The 21,714-nt window shown below is 50.3% G+C and overlaps 1 protein-coding gene across 1 annotated transcript in view; it reads left to right on the top strand.

Annotated features, from left to right (window-relative positions):
- LOC308572285 (myosin-6-like) overlaps nt 1-21,714 on the top strand; it is a 51,831-nt gene that overhangs the window by 23,010 nt on the left and 7,107 nt on the right. Inside the window, 18 exon segments of the mRNA XM_081168281.1 lie at nt 1,431-1,610; nt 3,211-3,334; nt 4,508-4,644; nt 5,791-5,917; nt 6,715-6,843; nt 8,697-8,939; nt 10,764-10,940; nt 12,435-12,580; nt 14,912-15,002; nt 15,243-15,632; nt 16,031-16,157; nt 16,511-16,629; nt 16,851-17,047; nt 18,070-18,253; nt 18,370-18,535; nt 18,659-18,783; nt 20,024-20,332; nt 21,060-21,263. Of these exon segments, the coding sequence (XP_081024407.1) occupies nt 1,431-1,610; nt 3,211-3,334; nt 4,508-4,644; nt 5,791-5,917; nt 6,715-6,843; nt 8,697-8,939; nt 10,764-10,940; nt 12,435-12,580; nt 14,912-15,002; nt 15,243-15,632; nt 16,031-16,157; nt 16,511-16,629; nt 16,851-17,047; nt 18,070-18,253; nt 18,370-18,535; nt 18,659-18,783; nt 20,024-20,332; nt 21,060-21,263 (3,175 nt within the window).

The raw sequence follows: 21,714 nt of genomic DNA, 5'->3' as shown, positions 1-21,714 counted from the left end.
AAGACAGGGAGGGAATCTGCCTCTATTGGCATATTTAGCACAACTCTAGCGGCAAATGGAACGGGACAGGAGCCACACAGAGCAATAGAAACATCACTTCTTAAGTGTATGGCAGGTTCGTCTCCCAATGCCTTGCCCGGGATCTCTAGGTGGCGCTGTGGGTAAAACCTCAGCACCTAGGACTTGCCGATCGCATGGTCGACGGTTCAAATCCCCGCGGCGGGGTGCGCTCCCGTCGTTCGGTCCCAGCGCCTGCCAACCTAGCAGTTCGAAAGCACCCCCGGGTGCAACTAGATAAATAGGGACCGCTTACCAAGCGGGAAGGCAAACGGCGTTTCCATGTGCTGCGCTGGCTCGCCAGAGCAGCTTCGTCACGCTGGCCACGTGACCCAGAAGTGTCTTGGGACAGCGCTGGCTCCCGGCCTCTAGAGTGAGATGAGCGCACAACCCTAGAGGCTGTCAAGACTGGCCCGTACGGGCAGGGGTACCTTTACCTTTAGTGGCAAATGGAACGGGACAGGAGCCACACAGAGCAATAGAAACATCACTTCTTAAGGTTCCTCTCCCAATGCCTTGCCCGGGATCTCTAGAACCATACAATTGTGGATTGGAAGCGTCCCCCAAGGGTGTCCAACCCCCACAGTGCAGGAATCTTTTGCCCAACGCTGGGCTCGAACCCACGTCCCTGAGGTTAAGAGTCTCATTCTCTACAGACTTCTGGCTCTGCAGTTCCGGAGCAGGAGTGTGGAGTCCTTTTTCTGCCTGGAGACCACATTCCATCCTGGGCAACCTTCTGGGATGGAGTTGTGGGTGGGGGGGAAAGAAAAAGACGGTAGAGCAATGGGTGCAAATTGGGACGCGGGTGGCACTGTGGTCTAACCCACAGAGCCTAGGGCTTGCAGATCAGAAGGTCGGCGGTTCGAATCCCCACCACGGGGTGAGCTCCCGTTGCTCGTTCCCTGCTTCCAACCTAGCAGTTCAAAAGCACGTCAAAGTGCAAGTAGATAAATAGGTACGGCTCCGGCGGGAAGGTAAACGGTGTTTCCGTGCGCTGCTCTGGTTCGCCAGAAGCGGCTTAGTCATGCTGGCCACATGACCTGGAAGCTGTACGCTGGCTCCCTCGGCCAATAAAGCGAGATGAGCGCCACAACCCCAGAGTCGTTTGCGACTGGACTTAACTGTCAGGGGTCCCTTTACCTTTACCTTACGGGAGGCTAGTTTCAACACACCCACACACCTCTCTCTCCTCCAACCAGGCAAGCAAAAGGCATTAATGACACATGCCATCCAGGCAAAGATACTCAAGGAGGTTGCAAAACGGTGTAGGGCGTGGCCCCTGGACCTGAGACTTCCCACCCTTGTTTTAGAGAGACACTATGGGATGTGTGGCGACATAAACTAAGCTTGGATGGGACCCCAGCCAAATGAAGGGCACAAAGGAGGCCCATTTCTAACGCGGCTGACACCTCCCCTCTCTCTTTCCCTTCGCCAGGAGTGATGGACAATGCTCTGGTCATGCACCAGCTCCGCTGTAACGGAGTCCTGGAGGGGATCCGGATCTGCCGGAAGGGATTCCCCAACCGGATCCTTTACGGGGACTTCAGGCAAAGGTGAATCTGCTTTCGAGGTCACACTGGGTGGAGCGTGGCCCTTCCCTGTATTGTGCCTGTCGCAAACTGTAACATTTGCTACCTTCCCCGCCATTGAAAAATGCCTTTCATAACAGTACTGTTCTCGTGAGGGCAAATGGCTCTCTTTGGAGGTCATGAAACGGCCTGGTCATTGATGGCGGACAACGGACAGCGACGTGCAATTAATTAGCCAGTAAAAATATCTGGAGCACAAGTCGTATTTACACACCAGCATGGTAGCTTTGCTCAGTCCGATGATTCTTTAAAAGGTTTTGGAGGAGATGGAATTGCAATCTAGAATTCTGGCGTTCGCTTAGGACTAGACGGCCTCCTGAGCAGGGGCAGATTTAGGTCAGATGAGGCCCTCAGCTACTGAAGGGAATGGGGCCCTTTATATGTCCAGCTGTCCTTTGTCAACAACAAATTGTCGCTGTTTTTTGTTTGTGTTGAATATATGAAATCAATCAGTAGGCATAAGACTCCTACCCTTAGTCTATGCTGCCTGATCATCAGTCTACAAGCACTTTTAAAGTGCTTGTAGTTAGATAACAGGTACAACAGCTTGACCTACATTCAACTGTGCTGCACTCCAGTCTGCAGCTGCATGCTACATGTGGCCATGCAACCAGTCTGTGCAGAATGTAGGCACCCTATACAGTGGTGCCTCGCAAGACGGAAAGAATCCGTTCTGTGATTCTCTTCGTCTTGCGGTTTTTTTGTCTTGCGAAGCAAGCCCATTGACGGATTAGAGGATTAGCGCTATTAGCGCTAATAGCGGCTTTTAGCGGCTTATCAGCTTATCGGATCAGCTGATAAGCGGCTTAGCGGCTTAGAAAAAGGGGGGGAGGGGAAAAAACCAGCAGGAACTCGCAAGACCTTTTCGTCTTGCAAAGCAAGCCCATAGGAGATTCGTTTTGCGAAGCACCTCCAAAACGGAAAACTCTTTTGTCTAGCGAGTTTTCCGTCTTGCGAGGCATTCGTCTTGCGGGGCACCACTGTATATAGAAATAAGCAAACCAGTGATATTTTAGGGAGCAGGCTAGCAGGCGGGGCCCATTACTTACATCATAGGAGCCTACACAACACAAAACACTGTTGCTGTATGTAAGTTTTCCCCCCTTTAATTTTTTTTTGGGCCCCCCAGAGAGTGGGGCCCTAAGCTATAGCTTGTTTAGCTTATATGTAAATCCGGCACTGCTCCCAGGCACTTGCTTCTGCGCCCCAACCATATAGCCAAATACTATAAGTAATGTTTAAGAAGAATAGTACATTACAACATGCTTTAATGGGACTGCTTTATTTTCTGTTTTCATTATGGGTGCTTATTTATTGTTTGTACCATTGGCCTTTATACTTGTAAACTGCTTAGAAGGCTATTTAGGAACTAATAAATTGATTAACAACAACAGTGACGGTTAAAAAAATAATAATAATCGTTCACTGACCCAAATTGAAAATAGGCCTACAGGTCAATTAAGAAATATGCCGTCCTGGTTTTACGCCCCTGTACTTTCTTCCCATCAGAAGAATCTTACAGCTTTGGCAGGGGAATCTAACAGCATATTTCCCTCCCCACCAGGTACCGCATCCTGAACCCAGCTGCCATCCCCGAGGGACAGTTCATCGACAGCCGGAAGGGAGCAGAGAAACTCTTGGGCTCCTTAGATATCGACCACAACCAGTACAAGTTTGGCCACACTAAGGTGAGAGGGTGGAGCCTTTGCAGCCGCTTCCAGACAGCCTGTTTATTCAGCATCCATCCTGATTAACTTTCACATAACTTATGTGGTCATTAGACAATATCCAGTATTTATTGAGCATTTGTTCTGATTTGTTTTCATGGAGCGGTTATATCACAGTAATTTGCTTGTGGGGTGTCTATGCATTTCCTTTCATATTTTGTTCAAACACCCTTTTCGGTGTGTTTCCCAGTCAGTTTCTGAACTGCAAGACGTTCACATGGGTTTGTTGCACTAAGCAAGCAATCTGCGATAAAACTTCATACCGCTGGGGTGATTGACACCCGTCAGTCCGACAGGGAAGTGTTGTCTGCATTGAGACTCAGATGTATAGAGCTGAACTCAAAATGCTTGTTTACATAGCTGTTGTACTACCAACCTGACTGTATGCTTGTGAAACATGGACTACTTATAAACGCCATCTCCAACTCCTCAAAAGATTCCATCAACAGTGTCTCCGAAAAATTTTACACATCTCTTGGGAAGACAGGCAAACTAATGCCAATGTACTGGAAGAAGCAAAGATCACCAGTGTCAAAGCAATGATTCTTCAACATCAACTTCGTCGGACTGGTCATGTTGTGCGGATGCCTGATTATCATCATCCAAAGCAACTACTCTATTACGAACTTAAAAATGGAAAGCGTAATGCTTGCAGTCACCAAAAGATGTTTAAAGACTGTCTTTAAAAATGTAGTATAAACACCAACAATTGGGAAACGCTGGCCTGCAAGTGGAGAATTGGAGAACAGCCTTTACCAAAGGTGTCCTGGGCTTTGAAGACACTCGAACTCAGGACGCAAGGGAGAAACGTGCTAAGAGGAAGGCACAATTGGCAAACCCTCACTGTGATCAACTCCTGCCCAGAAACCCATGTCCCCACTGTGGAAGGACGTGTGGATCCAGAATTGGCCTCCACAGTCACTTACAGACTCATTGTTAAGACTGTGTTTATGGAAGACAATCTTACTCGGCTACGAGTGATAGAAGAAGGAGGAGGAGGAGGAGGAGGAGGACTGGTACTCATCTAGTGCCCTTGTGGGCAATATTGTATGATAGATAGATGACAGATATAGATAGAGGCTTAGCCAGAGGTGCTCATGTCAACATTCCTACCACCTTTCCCTCTCCTTCCAGGTGTTTTTCAAGGCTGGGCTGCTGGGCCAATTGGAGGAAATGCGAGATGAACGCCTTTCCCGCATCATCACCCGCATCCAAGCGCAGGCCAGGGGTCAGCTCATGCGCATCGAGTTTAAGAAGATTATGGAGCGTCGGTGAGCGCTGTGATTATCCCTTCTTAACTTGCAGGTTGGGTGGGAGTAGGAATCAATTTCCACAGTATCTGGAAGAGGGAGATTCACAATAACAAGATTTCCACAGGGGTACCTGTTATTCCATTTCAACAAACGTGCTGTAGGCACTTTCCGAATGCGCTTTCAGAGCTTTTGGTTCGCAGGGAATCTTAGTCAGCTTTGGCTATTGAATGAGCATTTGTCCCGATTTGTTTACTGGTGCTCAGATGGCGTTGCATCAAAGCAAGCGCATTACCCCATCATTTTCCTTATCGCAGAAAAAAGAAGTCTGGTCTTTAGGGACAGGCAGGCTTGTATCCTCAAACGACTGTAATTGTGCAGCCGAAATTTAGCAGCATGGGACGGAACCCCATCTGAAAATAGGGACAGCCTGCAAGCACCTTCTGCGGTCACAAGAAGAGCTGCTCTTGATGGTTGTCGGAAATGCTGGTGGGCAGTTGCTTTGCTGGGCAACCTGCCTGTTTAAAATTTATTTGGCTAGTACTTACACAGTACTTATTTATTTGCACTTATAGTCTGTCCTTTGCCATATGGTTCCCAGGGCAAGTTACAAGCACACACAATTAAAATAAGCAAGAACGTACAATTAGAATCATTTTAAAAATCATTTTATATTGCATTTTATACCATAAACTGTCCGGTGAAGGGCAGTACAGAAATTTAATAAAATTAATAAATGAAGTGAAAAAGAGAAGAAGAAAAAAACCTGTGGAACTCTACAACAATGACCACCAAGACCTCACGAATTGCAGTTTCTTTTCTTCTCCTTGCCTGGAACCTCGTTTTCAAAACCAAAAAGCAATCCGTATCAGAATAAATAAATGAAAGCATTGGCGCAGAATACAGTGCACAGCAATGGAAGAGAAGGCAAGGCAGCCAATTGGTCAAAAACCTGGAGGGTAAAGAGTTGCAATTTTGACCAATCACTGAAAACCACAGGGACATAGAGGGCTGCCTTACCCCCAAGTTGGAATATTGAGTCCCCTAGCTCAGCATTGCCCACTGCAACAGGCAGAGTCCCTCCAGGGTTTCTGGCAGGGAGGTGGGGGAGACGCTTTCTCCCGCTTAGGGGCTAAATCCCCCGTTTCCTTATCCTCCTTTCCCCAGGGATGCGTTGCTGGTGATTCAGTGGAACATCCGGGCCTTCATGGGGGTGAAGAACTGGCCTTGGATGAAGCTGTTCTTCAAAATCAAGCCTCTGCTCAAGAGCGCAGAGACCGAGAAGGAGATGCAGGTAATGCTTCTCGGATTACGGCTGAAATTTATCCAGAACTGCTAAGGGTTAAACAAACAAACAAAAAATTAAGGGCTGCCACACTGAGTCCATCCAAAAACACCTGGAAGGCCATCGAGTGCCCCCGGCTATCCCGGATTTGCTCACAGGGGTTCATAGCAGGCAGTTTATGCACTCCACAAATATATGAACACCTTGCACAACAGTGTAATTAATGCAGAATTGGCCCTGTTACATGTTTGACACGATGCTCATTCCACATTTGTAAGAAACTGACATCAGGCCTTTGCTGTTACTCCTTCCGGTGCCTCCTGGAAATATTTTGGTTTAGGCAAGCCTATCCGGATGTGTAGGGTGTTGACGCTTTAATTGTAAGTTTTAGCTGATCGGTTTTAATAAATTTTTTGGAAGGTTTTCAATTTATTTAAAAACTATTTGCTGATAGTTTCATTTTTTAAATTCTGCTTGTAACCTGCTCCGAGGTCACTGGGGTTTTATTTTACAATCAAGTGGAATATAATTTTTTATGAAATAAATACACAAACAGTGAAGGCCAGGTTGAACCCTTTGCATGCTAGTCTTCTACAAAGAAGGGCCGTTATTTTCCGGTTGCGAAACCGCTCAAGCACCCAACCTCACACCTTCAATCTGAAGTTGAAAAAGGTCTCGAAGCAGCTTTGTTCTACCAGCTTTGAAATATCCCTTCCCAATATATAAACCTGCCATTTGCTTTTCCCTTTAAGCAGCTACCGCTGGCTGGCCGGTTGAGTCCATCAGTCTTGTTTTCTTCTCCACAGACAATGAAGGAAGAATTTGGGCGGCTGAAGGAAGCCCTGGAGAAATCGGAGACTCGGAGGAAGGAGCTGGAGGAAAAGATGGTCTCCCTGTTGCAGGAGAAGAATGATCTCCAACTGCAAGTTCAAGCTGTGAGTGACTTTATAAAGCCACCGGGACAAACCGCAAGGTCCTGGAGAGAGAGAGAGAGTCCTTGGTTGCTTCCATGTGACCTGCTCATTGAGCATATTTCTAGATTTGTTTGCATAAGGTTTGTGGGGAGGTTAGACGACGTTGGTGATCTGTTGTGCATTGATTCTGGTTTGCTTGCAGAGAGAGTCGCTGCTGCTGCATTGAGTAAGCATCAGCTCACATTTTGAAATTTGTTTCCTCATCTCTCTCCTTATCGCTCTTGTTACACGACGAATCAACTTTAATGGCGAAACCTGAATTGACCGGTATATGACTGAATCACACCCAAAGTTGGCAAGAAGCTGCGATCTAGCCCCACTGATGGGCCCTGCAGATTTCTTACCACTGCCCTGGCTGCCAGCAGCTCTGCAGGATTCAGATGGGGGTCCTTCCCTGTCGTACCTGGAGATGCCAGGGTCTGAATCTGGGATCTTCTGAATGCAAACCATCAGCTCTGCCACCGAGCTACTGACACCAAAAGATCCCATTTGGCAGCAATACTTGACTCTGTAATTAACAACCTCTATTTTTACCTTCCTGGTAGATGGTAAAAAGGTAAAAGGCAAATGACCCCTGGACGGTTAAGTCCAGTCAAAGGCGACTATGGGGTTGCGGCACTCATCTCTCTTCAGGCCAAGGGAGCCAGCGTTTGTCCACAGACAGCTTTCCGGGTTGTGTGGCCAGCAGGACTAAACCGCTTCTGGCGCAACGGGACACCGTGACGGAAACCAGGGTGCACGGAAATGTCGTTTACCTTCCCGCCACAGCAGTAACTATTTATCTACTTGCACTGGCGTGCTTTCGAACTGCTAGATTGGCAGGAGCTGCGAATGGGAGCTCACCCCGTTGTGGGGATTTGAACCGCTGACCCTCTGATCGGCAAGCGCAAGAGCAGGGGTCAGCAAACTTTTTCAGCAGGGGGCCGGTCCACTGTCCCTCAGACCTTGTGGGGGGCCAGACTGTATTTTGGAAAAAAATATGAACTAATTCCTATGCCCCACAAATAACCCAGAGATGCATTTTAAATAAAAGCACACACTCTACTCCTGTAAAAACTCACTGATTCTTGGACCGTCTGCGGGCCGGATTTAGAAGGCGATTGTGCCATATCCAGCCCTTGGGCCTTAGTTTGCCTACCCATGCCCAAGAGGCTCAGTGGTTTAGACCACAGCGCCACCTGGGGGGTGGACAGTGTGGATGACATTCATCCTTCCCACCTAATTGCATTGGCCTCTATAGAAACAAGCTGTTTGAGGAAAGGGTCGTAGCTCAGCGGTAGAACATTTGCTTAGCAAGCAGAAAATATCAAGTTCAATTCCAGCATCTCCAGGTAGGGCTAGAAATTTCCCCCTGTCTGAAACCCTGGATAGCCACTGCCAGTCAGGGTGGAAATGACTGAGTTATATGAGCCAATAATCTGACTCAGTATAAGACAGCTCCCTATGTTTCTGTGAAATGGGCGCATATGGAATTGACAAAACGGTTCGGGATACTGGGCAGATATGAAGCAAAGGTCAACGTGCACTGTTGCTATCTCTTAAGAAGACAGAAAGGTACGTTGGGATCAAAACAGCCTTTTACATTATCAAAAAGTCCTAACGTATTTGTTTTATTTTTATTTAATAAATTTGTATGCCGCCCTCTACCCATAGATAGTTCACAACATAAAATCACAATAAAAGCACTTTTGACCTTTCACGTCTCATCTCTTTGCAGCACCTCCTTGTTCCCGTTTACTCCGTCCTCCTCAAATGCCTAAAGAGATGCTCGCTTTTCCGAAAAAAACCCTTCTTTCCTTCCTCTCCTCTCGCAGGAACAAGATAATCTGAACGATGCCGAGGAACGGTGCGACCAGCTGATCAAGAACAAGATTCAGCTGGAGGCCAAGGTGAAGGAGATGACTGAAAGGATGGAGGACGAGGAGGAGATGAACGCCGAGCTGACGGCCAAGAAGCGGAAGCTGGAGGACGAGTGTTCGGAGCTCAAGAAGGACATTGATGACCTGGAGCTGACCCTGGCCAAAGTGGAGAAGGAGAAACACGCCACAGAGAACAAGGTGCGCTTAGAGCGGCAGCGAGGCAAGTTCCCTATGTGAACCTGCCCAGGTGATAAGGTCCTTAGGTGAGCACCTTCTCCCAGCCCCTTCGACGTCAGTGGCACAGCTGGTGGGGACACAAGAGAGGGCCTTTTCGGTGGTGGCTCCCTGTTCTGAACTGCAGGTCCAAAGGAGGACTTGTGGGAGTGGTTGGGTGCAGGGAGACCAAAGAAGGATGTCAAAAACATCGGAATGGCCAGTTCCAGAGAAGGTGTCGACTTAGGCAAAGCAGCCTGCCGTTTCTCCTAGACTTTGCAGACACCGCAGCAAGGAGATGGCTTTGCCCGCACCCAAACAAACCTCAATACAGCAGAGCAGCACCCGACTAGATGAGGTCATAGGTGGCAAATACCCAAACCTGTCAGGATGCTTTCAGCAGCTCCCGGCTGGTTGCCCAGGAAAGTATAAAGACAAGGAAAAGTTTCTTACCATCCTTTTTCATTTCAATATTTACAGAGAGGCTATAGAACCAGCCTCTTGGATAATGGTGTTGTCCTGAGTGAATCTCCACCCTCCCTCTCTCCTGCTTCCTTATTCGTCTTCTACGGGTGCTGCTACGTGCCCTCTGCCTTCAAGCTCTTTGCTCTCCTACTTTTAAGGCTCACCGGGTTCTGGGAGATGGAGGGTCTGGATGCTTTCTAACTGCCTCTCCAGTTCTGCCCCTCTCCCATTATTTTCCAGCTTTCCCCCTCATCTGCCTCTGAGCTGTGACCTCCCTCAAACCCCTGTTGTAAACCTACACTGTCCTCCTCTTCCTCCTCCTTGGAAGGGTCAGGATGGAGAGGCAGTCTCCCCTATTCCACCTCTGGCCAGTCCCTGACAAAACCTTACAGATAGTTCTCCTTTCTTGGCTCAGAGCCCAGCCCCGAGTTCCGCAGATAAGGATTGCATCAAAGCAGGCCAATTAGTGTATGAATATAAACATATGTGAGCCCATTGCTGCAACCACTACCAATTAATTGTAGGGTTTTCTTGACTACCAAGATGCTTCCGGAACGGTTCACCTTTGGTTCAACACACTCCCATATTGTGGAATTCCCTCCCAAGAGGGACTACTGCAATGCGCTCTACATGGGGCTACCTTTGAAGGTGACCCAGAAACTGCAATTAATCCAGAAAGCGGCACCTAGACTGGTGACTGGGAGTGGCCGCCGGGACCACATAACACCGGTCCTGAGAGATCTGCATTGGCTCCCAGTACGTTTCCAAGCACAATTCAAAGTGTTGGTGCTGACCTTGAAAGCCCTAAATGGCTTCGGCCCAATATACCTGAAGGACCGTCTCCACCCCCATCGTTCAGCCCGGACACTGAGATCCAGCGCCGAGGGCCTTCTGGCGGTTCCCTCGTTGTGAGAAGTGAGGTTACAGGGAACCAGACAGAGGGCCTTCTTGGTAGTGGCGCCCTCCCTGTGGAACGCCCTCCCTTCAGATGTGAAGGAAATAAGCAGCTATCTTATCTTTAAGAGACATCTGAAGGCAGCCCTGTTTAGGGAAGTTTTTAATATTTAATGCTGTATTGTTTTTAACACTTGATTTGGAGCCGCCCAGAGTGGCTGGGGAAACTCAGCCAGATGGGTGGGATATAAATAAATTACTATTACTATTATTATTATTATTATTATTATTATTATTATTATTATTATTATTATTATTATTATTATTATTATTTATAAGTTAGGTCAGAGCTTCTCCCCACATGCTCCTGGGACCCCCATATGTAGATTCAAAGTTGTCCCTTCCCCACAACTCCTGACATCTCTGGGGTTTGGCCTTCCTTCCCACCAGGTGAAAAATCTCACGGAGGAGATGGCCGGTCTGGATGAGATCATCGCCAAGCTGACCAAGGAGAAGAAATCCTTGCAAGAGGCGCACCAGCAAGCTCTGGATGACCTGCAGGTCGAAGAAGACAAAGTCAACACGCTCACCAAAGCCAAGCTGAAGCTGGAGCAGCAGGCGGACGATGTGAGTCAACAGCAGAGACTGGAGAGTCTCGTGAATATGAGCATATAATAAGCTGTTCTCAGAGCTGGAGCCTTCCAAGTGCTGCTGGACTCCAAATCCCATCAGCCCTGACCATTGGCTGCACTGGCTGCTGAGGCTGATGGGAGATGTAGCCCAGCAACATCCAGAAGGACACAAATCCTCCATCCTTGCGTCCAACCAAAGATCTCTTGTTCTGGCAGATCTTCTTGGTGGGAGAGAGGGGCTTTCCCCACCTTTAGCTATCACAGTTTCTCTGTCACAGGGGTGGGGGACATTTTATTAATTTTTTTCAATATAATTTTTATTACATTTCCTGTTTTACAATTTAGAATATTCATTTAAACAACCTTAAAATATCAAAACCGTCCCTTCTTCTCTTTCCGTGGTTCATTTTGCAAAACATAAATCCCTGCATATTTTATATAAACTAAACCATTCAGTATTCTATTATGACATCCATCAAAACTTAATTTATGCTCTTGTATTTATCTTAACGTTGCCAGTGTTTTCAAGTGTACACAATTACCACCATTTTTTCCAGTAAACATTATCCAATCTTCTTCAAACGTATGTTCTTCTCGTTCTCTTATTCTGTATGTTAGGTCGGCAAGCTGCGCATATTCTGTCAGCTTAAGTTGCCATTCTTTTTCAGTTGGGACCCGGGGGTAGGGGACAATTTACGTCCTGTGGGCCATGTTAACAATTTCCCCAAGGCCGTGTGCCAGCAGTGGATGGGGACAGAGGTCAAATTGGGTGGGTTAATAGGTGTGCTTTCACTCTGCCTCCACGACTGGCAGGCAACAGAGCTTCTGAATGCCAGTTGCTGGAAACCACAGGAGAAGCGGGGCTCTTGTTCTCTGGCCCTGCTAGCCATCAGGGTATCTGTTGGGCTGCTGAGAGACTGGGGCGCTGGACTAAGTGGGCTGTTGTCCTGATCTAGGAGGGCTCCCTCTTTCCATACTCCATCCAGGCAAATGTGTCCCACCTCCCCAAAAAAGGTTGGCCAACCTTTGATCTAGTAAAAGGTAAAGGTAAAGGGACCCCTGACCATTAGGTTCAGTTGTGGATGACTCTGGGGTTGCGGCGCTCATCTCGCTTTATTGGCCGAGGGAGCCAGCGTACAGCTTCAGGATCGTGTGGCCAGCATGACTGGCGAACCAGAGCAGCGCACGGAAATGCCTTTACCTTCCCGCTGGAGCAGTACCTATTTATCTACTTGCTCTGGTGTGCTTTCGAACTGCTAGGTTGGCAGGAGCAGGGACCGAGCAATGGGAACTCACCCTGTTGCGGGGATTCAAACCGCCGACCTTCTGATCGGCAAGCCCTAGGCTCTGTGGTTTAACCCACAGCGCCACCCGCGTCCCATCTAGTAGACTCCCCCAAATGAATTCTGCAGTCCAAAGCACAAGAAACCACCTGTGAGTAACACCCGTTTCTTCTTGTTGTTGTTCTTGTCTGCCTCTTTCCAACCAGCTGGAAGGCTCCCTGGAACAGGAGAGGAAGATCCGTATGGACTTGGAACGGGCCAAGAGGAAGCTGGAAGGGGACTTGAAGCTGACCCAGGAGAACATCATGGACCTGGAGAACGACAAGCAACAGCTGGAGGATAAACTGAAAAAGTAGGGGACGTGCCTCATCTTAGCACGCTTTGCAGGAGCCTCGGGAAACAGGAGAGAGAGGAGAGGCCACCCCTCTCTGCCCGCCACTACCAAACTCTTTTCACTGTTTTCACCCTTTATTCTTGGGTAGCATATTCGTGGAGGAGGGGGCTATGGATGGCTAGTAGCCCTGACGGCTGAGCTGTGCCTTCATAGCTGGAGGCAGTAGTAGCAGTAGTAGCAGTAGTAGTAGTAGTAGTAGTAGTAGTAATAATAATAATAATAATAATAATAATAATAATAATAATAATAATAATAATAATAATATAGTATTTATACTCCGCCCATCTGGCTGAGTTTCCCCAGCCACCCTGGGCAGCTCCCAACAGAATATTAAAAACAAAATAAAATATCAAACATTAAAAACTTCCCTAAACAGGGCTGCCTTCAGATTTCTTCTAAAAGTCAGGTAGTTGCTTGTTGCCTTGACATCTGGTGGGAGGGTGTTCCACAGGGAAGGCGCCACTACCGAGAAGGCCCTCTCCCTGGTTCCCTGTAGCCTCACTTCTCGCAGTGAGGGAACCGCCAGAAGGCCCTTGGAGCTGGACCTCCGTAATCTTTCCAAATACCATTTGCTGGAGAGGAGAGGAGAGGAGAGGACTCTTGTGTTCAGGTTGTGCTTGTTGGCTTCCCACTGGGATATCTAGCTGGTCACTGCAAGAACAGGATGCTAGACTAGGTGGCGCATTGGCCTGATCCAGCAGCCTCTTCTTTATACAGTGGTACCCCGCAAGACGAACGCCTCGCGAGACGAAAAACTCGCAAAACGAAAGGTTTTTTCGTTTTCGAGTTGCCTCGCAAGACGAATTTCCCTATGGGCTTGCTTCGCAAAACGAAGCTTGCCCCGGGGACAGCGGGTCTTCTCTTTTGAAGCAAGGGGCTGCGGGGAGATAGCGATCTCCCTGCAGCCCCTTGCTGCAAAAGACGTCCGGGGGAAGCGGGGAAGCGAAGCACTATCGCTATCTCCCCCCAGCCCCTTGCTTCAGAAGAGGTCCGGGGGCAGCGGGAAGCGAAGCGCTTCTTCCCCGCTTCCCCCGGACGTCTTTTGCAGCAAGGGGCTGCGGGGAGATCGCTTCTCCCGGTGCTCCGAAGCCGGGCGGGGGGCAGGGGACACCTCCCGCCGCCGCGGGGACACCTTTTGAAGGCAGGCGGGGGGGAGCAAAGACTTTCGCCCCCCCGCCCGCCTTCAGAAGAGGTCCAGGACCTCTTCTGAAGGCTGGCGGGGGGCAAAAGTCTTTGTCCCCCCTGCCTGCCTTCCCAGGGGCTTTTAAATCGCCCCGGACAGCGGAGAAGTCCTCCGCTGTCTGGGGCGATTTTAAAATGCCGCCCGCCAGCATTTTAAGATTGCCCGGACAGCGGAGAAGTCCTCCGCTGTCCCGGGGTTTTTTAAAATGCTGGGGGTGGGAAGAAAAGCCCTTGTCCCCCCCCCCCAGCCTTCAGAAGAGGTCCGGGGACAGCCTGTCCCCGGACCTGGTCCGAAGGCGGTTTCCCTAGGAACGCATTAATTGATTTTCAATGCATTCCTATGGGAAACCGTGCATCGCAAGACGAAAAAACCGCAAGACGAAGAGACTTGCGGAACGAATTAATTTCGTCTTGCGAGGCACCACTGTATACTTATAAATATCTAAAACAAACGCATGTGATCTGTGTCCAGTTCTGCCCACCAGGGATTAAGGAGGGTGTTGTTGACACTATTGCAACATGCCTGGAGACCCAAGGTGGAAGAGCCCAGGTCTAGACCAAAGGGCCTCATTCTGGTGGTGGCACAGGGAATGATGCAGTGGTTGGTCAGGCGAAAATCATGCAGAACGGGGGGGGGGGGAGAGAGATAGATAATTTATTACAGTCAAAGACCAGCTCACATAACATAACACAATAAAAACAGCATTCATAAAGATAAAATATACAATTGGAGCAGATTGCAGCAATAGCTCATGAGTTAAAATTGAGATATAGCCACTTCCGCCTTCAAAAGGAGGTGGTGTTGCGAGCTTCACGCCCCCACCATGCACGCGCGATTGCGGGAATCCCCGGCTGCGTCATCCCCTGGACAGCCAATCGGCTGGCTTGGGGGGCGTGGCCTACCCTATTTAATGCAGGCATAGCCGGGGATCTCCCTCTTTTGCCGCCTCCAGCTGCTCCAGCTGAAGGGCAACTTCAGCATTTCCCTAGTAAGCTATTTTATTCTAGAGGATTATTTGTATTCTAGAGGATTATCTAACGTATGAATGGGGTGGGGGGAGGGAATGGGAGGATGGTGGTGTTTACGTCCCCAAATGCCTTTTTCAGGAAGGAGTTTGACATCAACCAGCAGAACAGCAAGATTGAAGATGAGCAGGCCCTGGCTTCACAGCTGCAGAAGAAGTTGAAGGAACTGCAGGTGGGTGCCCTGCTTAGACCTTCAGCTTTCAGGTGTCTCTCTGCTCTAGAAATGCCCAGGGATGGACTTTCCCTCTTTCCCCAGCTCTTGGCTTTATGTTCTAGAACCACCTTCTGACCTAGAACCAACCCCCTGTGAGTTTGGCCCTGGGACAAGCCACATGCCATGCAAAGGTTCTTGCCCTTGAGCCAATATGCTGGGTGGATTGAGGGACCCGTCTTCTTTTTTTCTGTGGTCCAGGCACGGATCGAGGAGCTGGAAGAGGAGCTGGAGGCGGAGCGAGCATCCCGGGCCAAGGTGGAGAAGCAGCGCTCCGACCTCTCGCGGGAGCTGGAGGAGATCAGCGAGCGGCTGGAGGAGGCCGGCGGGGCCACCACCGTGCAGGTGGAGCTGAACAAGAAGCGGGAGGCGGAATTCCAGAAGATGCGCCGCGACCTGGAGGAGGCCACTCTCCACCACGAGGCCACGGCGGCCACGCTCCGCAAGAAGCACGCCGACTCGGTGGCTGAGCTGGGGGAGCAGATAGACAACCTTCAGCGCGTGAAACAGAAGCTGGAGAAGGAGAAGAGCGAGTTGAAGTTGGAGCTGGACGACGTGGGCTCCAATATGGAGCAGCTGCTGAAAGCCAAGGTGCTGTATGGATGGAGGAGCAGCTGAAGTTAGCTCAAAGGGGTACCTGGATACCTGGAGGAGAGGGGGAGAGGGGGAAGCTGGGAAGGTATTATCCTGACACCTTCTAGAGATCAAGCTGAGCCAAGGGGCATCCTACAGGGATGTCCTTTGGTGGACTGTCTCCAAATGACATATTGTCCAGAGCACTGTGTACAAATCCAGCATATTCCTTTAAACTGAGGGGCTCAGTTAAGCCTGATTAAGACTAAAAAGGCAGCATGTGGCCTGTTTGCTTGAAGGTTTTGGCACACCTTCCTCATGTTGCTGCCTTGCTGGCCTCTAGAGCTGTCCTCCTCGGTCCTCTCTCACTTTCCTTGCTTTTCGCCCCTTCCACCTCTTCCCCTCTCGGCCGGCAGGTGAATTTGGAGAAGATGTGTCGCACCGTGGAGGACCAGGCTGCAGATTACCGGGCCAAGTTTGAGGAGACCCAGAGGACCCTCAACGACACCAACACACAGCGGGCCAAACTCCAGACGGAAAATGGTATAACACACATTGTTTTCCCACTGGCTTTCTGTTTATTTACTTTCCTAGATGGAACAAAATCCAGGGCTGCCCTGCCCTTAGGCATAGTGAGCACCTCAGGTGTTAGATATTTGGTGGCATTCCTCTTTGTTGCCCCTCACTTTTTCTTGGGGCCCCTAACCTGGCCATGGCTTTAGGTGCCATGGAGGTGGTTCAGCCAGTGTTCATCCTCCAGTCCATTTGGTTTCCGTATGTGGAATGGAGAGTGGGCAGCCATCTTGGCCGTCTCCTCAGGCCATGAAATGTCTTGGGCCCCGGACGGAGTGCATCAACTTTGCAGAAGCAAACATGCTGTCTTCCCTGCCCCTCAGGAGAACTTGCCCGCCAACTCGAAGAGAAGGAGGCACTCATTTCTCAGCTCACTCGAGGGAAGCAGTCGTACACCCAGCAAATGGAGGACTTGAAGAGGCAGCTGGAAGAGGAGGCCAAGGTAAAAGAGCCATGAGAACTGTAGGTCTGAGGCAGAGGGACGCTGAGAGAAAGCAGACGAGAGAATTGCAGGAACTGTGGGTCAGGGATCGGAGTCTGAGGGAAAATCAGTGGAATATAAGAATCAGGGGGATTCAGGATTCAGAGGTTGCAGTGGGAGAAGGCATGAAGCAGGTGTGGAGAGAGATCAACCAAATTTTCTCATGTCCGTCCTTCACTCAGGCCAAGAATGCTCTGGCCCATGCGCTGCAGTCGGCCCGCCATGACTGCGACCTTCTGAGGGAGCAGTATGAGGAAGAAGTAGAGGCCAAAGCGGAGCTCCAGCGCTCTCTGTCCAAGGCCAACTCCGAGGTGGCACAGTGGAGGACCAAGTACGAAACCGACGCCATCCAGAGGACGGAGGAGCTGGAGGAGGCCAAGTAAGTGAGAAAGTCTGGAATGGATGTCTACCTCAGCCCATTTGAGCAGCAGGAGGCTCAGACCAAAGAAAGAGGCCTGGCCTGACCGCTCTGATAGCCACACAGCCTCCTCTGGCCTATCAGGGGATTGGGCAGCTGCAGAAGCAGGTGGCCGGTTTTCTTTCCTACTCCTTCCTTTGGCCGGCACTCGAGATGGGGATGTGGGCCCCCTCGGCAGCCTTTGGGGTCTGCTGTGGGCCTGACTCTCACACACCACCACTGCCCCCCCTCCAGCCCTGCCCATCCCCTTCCCCCCAAAGCCCCACGGACATCGCTCTTTGGTTCCTCTAACGGCGAAGCTTTTGGCTCGGGTTATATTTTAAAATGGCAGCGTATAAGACGAGCAAAAAGCTTGTTGGTTGGAGGAGAAATCCCCCACTTAAACAAAACAAAACAAAAAAGGCACTAAGGTAGGTTGAGGTAGGAGGAGCTGTGGTGTTGGTGACCGGGGTGGGGGGTACATTCACTGTGCCCAACGAGGCCAAAAGAGCAGAGCTGGGGGTACGACACACAAGTTGTGGGCCTCGCCTGTGCAGCCACACTCTGCCCCCCTATGTTGACTGCTGTCCCAGGTAGAGCAGGGGTGGGGGACCCTCATGGGCCCCCCAGCAGCCTCTGTTCCTCCTCTCTCTCTGTGTGTATAAAACCCTCTGACTTCTGTATGGCTGGAGTGCAGCCTACAGTACAAAGGTAAGAATTGAAGCCATTGGCCCGTCTACTTTTGCCTCTGTCCCTAATCATTGGCATTCGGCCCTCGGAAGGTTGGCCACAAAGGAATGTGGCCCCTGGACTAGGAAAAGAAAGGTCGCCCACCCCTGAGGTAAGACCATTGAGATTACTTCCCGGAGTGCCCATTGTGGAGGACCATTTTCTCTCTGCTGTTCCTCCTCTCCCTCATCCGTAGACTGAGGAAGCAAGCCAGCCCCTGCTGCGGTAATAATTGATTCACTTTCCCCCCACCCACCCACAAACTTGCATATCAGGAAGAAGCTGGCGCAGCGCCTGCAAGACGCCGAGGAGGCGGTGGAGGCCGTGAACGCCAAGTGCTCCTCGCTGGAGAAGACCAAGCACCGCCTGCAGAACGAGATCGAAGACCTCATGGTGGACGTGGAGCGCTCAAACGCGGCCGCAGCTGCCCTGGACAAGAAGCAGAGGAACTTCGACAAGGCGAGTGACTCAGCTGGGAGAAAGGGAAATGGGCGCAATTCAGAGTGAAACAAGGGTCATGTCCTCCAGCTCAAGTTAGAGTTGTTGTTTGCCCTCTTTCCCCTCCATCCCCTCAGATCCTCTCGGAGTGGAAGCAGAAATACGAGGAGACCCAGGCAGAGCTGGAGGCCTCTCAGAAGGAGTCCCGGGCGCTCAGCACTGAGCTCTTCAAGCTGAAGAACGCCTACGAGGAGTCTCTGGAGCACCTGGAGACCTTGAGGAGGGAGAACAAGAACTTACAGGGTGAGTTAGCGTGAGGACGAGGCCTTCAGCGAAGCCTTGCTGCTTCGCAACCTATCCCTCGCTTGAGCTTATCCTTCTCTCCGGTCTGAGCCAAGTCTCCCGCTCCCTCCTCTCTCCCCACAGAGGAGATTTCCGACCTCACTGAGCAGTTGGGCGAGGGGGGCAAGAGCATGCACGAACTAGAGAAGGTCCGGAAGCAGCTGGAGGCTGAGAAGATGGAGTTGCAGGCAGCTCTGGAAGAGGCTGAGGTGATACCAGACGCTGTTCTCCCTAAACCACCAACCTTTGCCCCTCCTTGTCCACCTATCTCTGCTTCTACTTCTTTTCTCTGCACCTCCTCTTCACTTCCGTCCCCCTCCCCTATTTTAAATCACTTTAATCACCACAGTTTCCCCGCACAAGGAACCCTGGCAGTTAAGAAATTCTTGCTAGCCCAACGGTCTGCTCCGCCATGAGGCAGGCTGGGAGGGGGCAGTTTGGGGCACCATGAAAGGAAAGCAAACAACCAGTTATTTAATTTATCATTGTTGTTTTATGGCAAGAGGCACCACTTGAAGTCTGGACCTCTGGGGGCCAAATAAGCTTTTCCTAATATTTCCTGCTCAGAGCTATGGGCCTTTATCTCTCCCTCCCTCCCTCCAGCCCAGAAATATCTGGAAACAGAGGTTCTGCACAAACAGTATAGCGCTATATTATTTTAATAGTGCCCACCGCATAACCAAGATCATCCATCATGTTTACAAAAACCTCTCACAGCACAAAGATCCCCTGCAACATTAATTAAACTCTTCCTCCATTCTGGTTCTGTCCGTTCCCCCCCCCCCCCACATTCTGTACATCCTGACTGTGGGATAAGTGATGAATTGCCCCTTATTTCGGCAACTTCTGCTCCTCGTGTGGGGTGTGAGAACTATAATTGCCAGTTTATTTGTGTTGATATTTTTTTTCTTTATGTCTGTATAAACAGCATTTGTTGGGTAGGGTAGGGTAGGGAACAGAAGCCAACAAGGAGCAATTCATCACTTATCTTCAGCCACATCCCAAAAGAAACCGTAAAACGAGCAGAGCTTGCAAACAGGAAGTGTTTAATTAAAGGCACAGTAGTCCTTAAAGGTTTCAACATTGCTTTGCTCCTCTGTACTGGGCAGGCTGGCATTTCAATTGCTTTCCATTGGCGCAAATCAGGTCAGGGGAAAACCCAAGACAAAAACACTGGAATGCAATGACTTGACATCAACATTGTCTTGAGGACTTTCCCGTAAAAATAATGAGCAATTCTGGAGAACAGGCCCAAAATAGAAACAACTGTGTAACTGTTGACATGATAGAGCCTTGGCCCACCAGAAAGCATCTGCCCTATCTGATAGAGTTTGAGTTGAGGAAGAAGCAGGATTTTGACCTCCAGTCTTGTCTCCTCCGATTCTCCTTCCACTTCTCCCCTCATCCATTTGTCCTCTCACTCTACACCATCATTTCCTGACCTTCCAGGCCTCTCTGGAGCACGAGGAAGGCAAGATCCTGCGGGCCCAGCTGGAGTTCAACCAGATCAAGGCCGACATCGAGCGCAAGCTGGCCGAGAAGGACGAGGAGATGGAGCAGGCCAAGCGCAACCACTTGAGGATGGTGGACTCGCTCCAGGCCTCCCTCGACGCCGAGACCCGCAGCCGCAACGAGGCGCTGAGGGTCAAGAAGAAGATGGAGGGCGACCTCAACGAGATGGAGATCCAGCTCAGCCAAGCCAACCGGGTGGCAGCTGAGGCCCAGAAACACCTCAAGATTGCCCACACCCACCTCAAGGTAACAAGGCATGAGGCCTTTGTCCCCTGCCTCAGTGGACCACAGCCTGAGGGGCTGGGAGGGGAGGTTCACACAGCCCCACACAAAAGGGTAGGGAGGTATTTATGAGGAGGCTTATACCTGCCGTGGGAAGAAAGAGGCTTACTTTAATAATAATAATAATATTTATACCCCGCCCATCTGGCTGAGTTTCCCCAGCCACTCTGGGCTGCTCCCAATCAAGTGTTGAAAACAGTACAGCATTAAATATTAAAAACTTCCCTAAACAGGGCTGTCTTCAGATGTCTTTTAAAGATAGGATAGCTGCTTATTTCCTTCACATCTGAAGGGAGGGTGTTCCACAGGGCAGGCGCCACTACCGAGAAGGCCCTCTGCCCGGTTCCCTGTAGCTGCACTTCTCACAGTGAGGGAACCGCTAGAAGGCCCTCGGTGCTGGATCTCAGTGTCCGGGCTGAACGGGGTGGGCGCCACTACCGAGAAGGCCCTCTGCCCGGTTCCCTGTAGCTGCACTTCTCACAGTGAGGGAACCGCTAGAAGGCCCTCGGTGCTGGATCTCAGTGTCCGGGCTGAACGATGGGGGTGGAGACGCTCCTTCAGGTATACAGGACCGAGGCTCTTTAGGGCTTTAAAGGTCAGCACCAACACTTTGAATTGTGCTCGGAAATTGTAATTGTACTTACAGCTTGAAACAATATAAGTGTGTGTGTGTGTGTGTGTGGTTGCCCAGGACAGCCAGATCCAACTGGATGACACCCTGCGAGCCAACGAAGACCTGAAGGAGAACATTGCCATAGTAGAGAGGCGGAACTCCCTGCTGCAGGCCGAGCTCGAAGAGCTACGCAGCGTGGTGGAGCAAACGGAGCGCGGCCGGAAACTCGCCGAGCAGGAGTTGATCGAGGCCAGCGAGCGGGTGCAGCTCCTCCACTCCCAGGTGAAGAGGGGATGACCCTGATTTCATATGTAAAAACTGTTACGATATAGAAGCAATGCAGCCGCGAGCTGCAGCTAGCTGGAAAGCAAAACATGATGGGAATGTTGGGACTGTTCCGTGGGAAACAGAGGGACAGTCTATTCACAGTGCGAAGCACCGGAATTAGCTCAGAGTGTAATATGAGCTGTACAGGAAGTACAGGAGGAGTTTTGTCTCTTGGCTGTTGGAGTTTGAAGAGAGCAGTCGTGTTTTCTGTAACGCTGCAAAGACAGAAATAAAGGCATGTAAATACGTTTCTGTCTATCTCTTTCCCCTCCCTGGAGGGGGGGCAGGAAAGAGTGGTGTGTTCTTCTCACGCTGAGAAGGATCGCCGATCGCGACCTAGCCTGTATCCTGCCGGGAAATGCAGACAGGGAGGTCAACCGGAGATCAAGCCGGGTGCCTGGAGAGT

The sequence above is a fragment of the Podarcis bocagei genome (genome assembly GCF_964188305.1).
Source record: "Podarcis bocagei genome assembly, chromosome: 13".
Classification (NCBI taxonomy): Eukaryota; Metazoa; Chordata; class Lepidosauria; order Squamata; family Lacertidae; genus Podarcis; species Podarcis bocagei.
Note: the sequence above shows the minus strand (reverse complement) of the source record. Positions and strands in the feature narration are given on the sequence as shown.